Source organism: Wolffia australiana, chromosome 11 (genome assembly GCF_029677425.1).
Source record: "Wolffia australiana isolate 7733 chromosome 11, ASM2967742v1".
NCBI lineage: Eukaryota > Viridiplantae > Streptophyta > Magnoliopsida > Alismatales > Araceae > Wolffia > Wolffia australiana.
In genome coordinates this window covers 7,848,165-7,853,368 of record NC_135845.1, presented here as the reverse complement: position 1 = coordinate 7,853,368, position 5,204 = coordinate 7,848,165, and the positions used below count along the sequence as shown (strand labels likewise).

Sequence of the window (5,204 nt, the reverse complement as noted above, 5' to 3'; positions counted from 1 at the left end):
ATTCACACAAATAGTTGAACAATGTTAGAAAATATTTTTAAATTCGTGATATATGAAATTTAAGGTCTAAATGAGTGATTTGACTTGTTCACCACATAATCAAACTGAGTAGTCTTTAAGAAATAACTAAGGAAGCTATTTGGTCTTCACTTATAACCAATCAACTAGTTGGACAGGGACCTATTATGCTTGATCACAACCCCTATTAAGGCATACTAAAATACCCTTAATCTTCAACACTATCGAAAAAGTTTAAAAAATGCTGACGAAGAAAAATTACTTGTTACAAATTAGTCAAAAAAAAAGTTCTAAGTGTGTCAATTCTCCTATGTTGATGAGCGTAACATCTATAATGAGATTCTCAAGTACAGCAAGGAGCAGACGGGACAGTGTTTTCGTCCGAGTATGAAAAAATTATCCAGTCCTCAAGGTTGGACAAAAATCGGGACTGAAATTCGTCCCGAGATTCCCGGACCGGATGGTTTTAGTCCACGTGGACGAAAAAACCGTCCCCTTCTCATCCCTTCACTCAGACAAAGGGGATGGATAGGGGCAAAAGAGGTTTGAATCAGGGGTCAACAATCAGACCAGATGAATAGAAGACCCTAATATCAATCAAATCCGATGGATTGTATCTCCTCCAATCTCAACCGTCCAATTAGTGTTCCCTTTCTAATTGGTAACGCCCCATGAGGGTCCACCGCACCGCTGCATTTGCCGACCTCTTCGGTCGCGCTCAAATCACGCGGTGACACTAACTTTAAATCTCATAAGTACCCCTCGTTTTCCGTGCCGCCATACAGGGGTAATTCCGTCATTTGTTCTACCACCTTCAAGGAAGTCTCGTGACGCGTCATTCCTGCCATCTGAAGCGCGGCAGTCTCAAAATAAGACCGAAACAAGAGAGAGGATATAGAGAGAGATTAGAGAGAGAGTTGTCTTCTTCCTCCGATCCGCTTCAGGAAGACCTGCTCAGAGAGGGAGAAGAGAGAGATAGAGAGAGAGAGAGGTGTCTTCTTCTTCCTCCGATTCGCTCCAGGAAGACTTGTTCAGAGAGAGATCTAGAGAAAGAGAGAGAAGAGATTCTTCTTCTTCTTCTTCTTCTTCATCACCCAGAGAGACATCTAGAGAGAGAGAGGCGAGAGATTCTCCTTCTTCTTCATCGTCCTGTTCGTTGGTCTTCGTAGGATCTCCACCCAGAGAGACATCTAGAGAGAGAAGAGAGAGATTCTCCTTCTTCTTCTTCTTCATCGTCCTGTTCGTGGGTCTTCGTAGGATCTCAACCCTGAGAGACAGCTAGAGAGAGAGATTCTTCTTCTTCTTCCTCTTCCTCTGCTTCTTCTTCTGCGCCCAGAGAGACATCTAGAGAGAGAGGAGAGAGAGATTCTCCTTCTTCTCCGTCTTCTTCTTCTTCTTCATCGTCCTGTTCGTGGGTCTTCATAGGATCTCAACCCTGACAGACATCCAGAGAGAGAGAAGGGAGAGATTCTCCTTCTTCTTCTTCATCATCGTCGTCTTCTTCTTCATCGTCCTGTTCGTTTGTTCGGGGGGCTTCTTCTTCTTCCTCCCCTTCTTCTTCTTCTTTTTCTTCATCGTCCTGTTCTTGGGTCTTCGTAGGATCTCCACCCAGAGAGAAATCTAGAGAGAGATAGGGGGGAGATTCTTCTTCTTCTTCTTCCTCTTCTTCTTCTTTTTCTTCATCGTCCTGTTCGTGGGTCTTCGTAGGATCTCCACCCAGAGAGAAATCTAGAGAGAAAGAGAGGAGAGATTCTTCTTCTTCTTCCTCTTCCTCTTCTTCTTCTTTTTCTTCGTCGTCCTGTTCGCGGGTCTTGGTAGGATCTCCACCCAGAGAGAAATCTAGAGAGAGAGAGGAGAGAGATTCTTCTTCTTCTTCTTCTTCTTCTTCTTCTTCTTCTTCTTCTTCTTCTTCTTGTGCTTCTTCTTCTTCTTCTTGTGCTTCTTCTTCATCGTCGTCTTCATCGGCTTCTTCTTCTTCTTTGGGGTCTGGCGATGGGTGGGGAGAGGGCAGAGAGGTTCAGAGGGGTGAGGAAGCGGCCATGGGGCCGGTTCGCGGCGGAGATCAGAGACCCCTGGAAGAAGACCCGCGTCTGGCTCGGCACCTTCGACTCCGCCGCCGCCGCCGCCCGCGCCTACGACGCCGCCGCGAGCGCCCTCCGCGGCCCCCACGCCAAGACCAACTTCCCCCTCCCCCTTCTCCCTCTCCCCCCCTCCCACCCCTCCCACTCCCTCCCCGCTTCCAGCTGCCACAGCAGCACCGTCGACTCCTTCCCCGCCGTCCGATCCCCCCTCCCCCCACCTCCCCCTCCCCCCCTCGACGGCTGCGATTGCCGCAGCGACTGCGGCTCCTCCGCCTCCGTCGTCCTCGACGACGCCGACGACGACCTCGCCTCCTCCCCTCTTCTTCTCGATCTCAACCTCCCTCCCCCTCTTGATGATCACCTCCACTCCACCGCTCTCCGCCTCAATTGATCTTTTTTTCCTCTGAGAAATCCCTGATTCTTTCGATTGCAAGCCTCCTGAATTGAAATCCCTTCTTCGGTGATCCGTTGCCGTTTTGGATTGGGAATTGTGGATCCCTGTTCTTGATTTGTCTACGAGAAATCATCAGAATTTCCCCACATTTCTTGATTTGTCTACGAGAAATCATCAGAATTTCCCCACATTTCTTGATTTGTCTACGAGAAATCATCAGAATTTCCCCACATTTCTTGATTTGTCTACGAGAAGTCATCAGAATTTCCCCACATTTCTTGCTTTGTCTACGAGAAATCATCAGAATTTCCCCACATTTCTTGACTTGTCTACGAGAAATCATCAGAATTTCCCCACATTTGAGTTCCCCACGGCCGTGAATTGTGGATCCCTGCTCTTGATATTGTGGAGCCCTGATTCTTTCCGTTGCCCACCTCCTGAATTTAAATCCTTTCTTCGGTGATCCGTTGCCGTTTGGATTGGGAATTGTGGATCCCTGTTCTTGATTTTTCTGTGAGAAATCATCAGAAATTCCCCACATTTGAGTTCCCCACGACCGTGAATTTTGGATCCCTGCTCTTGATCTTTTTCTCTGATAAAGCCCTGATTCTTTCGATTCCTCACCTGCTGAATTGAAATCCTTCTTCGGTAATCCATTGCCGTTTTGGATTGGGAATTGTGGATCCGTATTCTTGATTTTTCTATGAGAAAACCCAAACCCAGATTCTTTCTTTCAAGATCATCAGAATTTCCCCAGATTTGAGCTCATGGGAATGCCCAAAAGAAAGGCAAGAATTGTAGCTGAATTCTGCTTCTTGGATTATATAATTTTGTATCTGTAATTAGCCTCTTTTTCCTGTATTGTTTTCTGCTTGTACGAATCGAAAGTAGAAATTATACAAAAAGTTAAAAACAATGGCAAGGAACCAATTTACAGAAAGTATTATTTGTAGTACCATGTTTATACTGACTACCCATGGAATACATTTCCTAGCTGTCATATCATCCAGAACCACGTTTAAGATATATTTAATGTTTGACGCATTTTAGGGGTCAGTAGTTAAAGTGGGAGAGCCACAATGTCCCAGTATAAAGTAGAATACTGAAGAGATGAAATAATGGTTCCGAATTATGGGGGAACATTTAGAAGATTAGGGTAGCAACTAGTGTTGGCTTTAGGGAGTTAGTTCGGAATGGGTCAAGGAATAACCAAGTCAGCATGGATCAATGGTCTTTAGGGAGATGTGGAAGCAAGAGTCGGGTTTTAGGAGAAGTGGACTGGGTGTTTTTGGAAGACCAAGTTCTTGGACAAGTGTGTAGCCATGCTTAGTTTGAGTCTATTGACACTAATCGGGAAATACCTATAAATACATAGTTATGGGGGGAATGCCATATTTATTTAGGGAACTGTGTAAGCAAGAGCTGGGTTTTCGGAGAAGTGGACTGGGTGCCTTTGGAGGACCAAGTCCTTGGACAAGTGTGTGGCCATGCTTAGTTTGAGTCTATTGGCAGTTTGGGGAAATGCCTATAAATAAATATGAGGGCTTTGTTGAAGTATAATGTGTGCATCATTGGTTCCATCCTCTCTCAAAGTGTTATTTGTTACTCTTACTTCTTATTTTCTCTGCTTGAGACCAAGAGAGTGAGAGCTTCAACTTTCATAGCTGAGCGAGTCACTGGGAGAGTGAGTGCATGTTCTTCCCTTCTTTTGTCTGAATTGCTGAAGAGAGAGAGAGCTAGGTTCCAACAAGTAGAAATAAAGTAAAGGATGAAAAAGCAGTTAAACTGGGATTGCCAATGTGACCTAAATTTTAATGAAGCAACCTCAGTAATGTCTTCCTCATTTGGCTAACCATCCTCACTATATAGTAGTCCCAACACAATCGCCACTCATAAAAGTAGGATGACCAAGTTATCTAAAGATGTGGATCATGCACAACATTGAACTGCAATGAGACTGATGGGAATTGATGTTTGGGATCATCCTCATCATTCTCCTATTTGTATATTGGTTTTCAGAAGACAAATAGCCTAACAAATAAACTCATAGGAAACTGGTGTAGCCCATTTTGTAGCATTGTTGCCCATATCTAGCTTATTCAGTTCCCAAATACTTGGAACATGCATATCCATACATTCTTTTTAAATTTTCAGATAAATTGGTATGAGTTTTGTACACACATAAATTTTAGAATCTTCATTACAAACTTTTTAATTGACTTCAATCAATTCGGGCTTGCTTCCTCCATGAATTCGTAAAATCATATCTTATGTGCAAAACAAAGCCTTAGGAATCATAAATAATTGAAGTTATAAAATACTTTAAATCAATTATGTAAAGGCATAACATAAATGATCTTATGGGAGCCATCAGACCTTGTTGTCCATTGCCTTTCATACAAGAAAGCATTTCCTTTAGTTTATACGTAGTACAGAGCCGAATTACCTGAAGTATGATACCATTATATGATTCAAAATTTTAAAATATTTTGAGCCATATCTAGAAGGTTACGCATGGTCAAGTATCATTGATTATATGGCTACACATTTGAAGACAGGAAAAAAAGGTGGTATCACATATAAGATTATGAATGAATAAGGAAATGCACCAAGATTTGTCCTTTCGTTGCCACGAGGGCATAAAGGGTGCATGAACAGCCCCATAAACCAGGCCCTATCTCTATGCCTAAGGAATTGAAACAGTTGGAAAA

At 43.4% G+C, this 5,204-nt stretch overlaps 1 protein-coding gene across 1 annotated transcript; it reads left to right on the top strand.

The window, feature by feature from the left end:
* Positions 1-905: 905 nt before the first annotated feature.
* On the top strand, positions 906-3,335 carry LOC144709280 (ethylene-responsive transcription factor 3-like). The gene has a single exon (XM_078582778.1). The coding sequence runs from the start codon at positions 2,011-2,013 to the stop codon at positions 2,488-2,490; it is 480 nt and encodes a 159-aa protein (XP_078438904.1). The 5' UTR covers positions 906-2,010; the 3' UTR covers positions 2,491-3,335.
* Positions 3,336-5,204: the final 1,869 nt, after the last annotated feature.

What these genes read in the sequence shown, in the direction of transcription:
- LOC144709280 (XM_078582778.1), top strand. Translation starts at nt 2,011, where the DNA reads ATGGGTGGGGAGAGGGCAGAGAGGTTCAGAGGGGTGAGGAAGCGGCCA.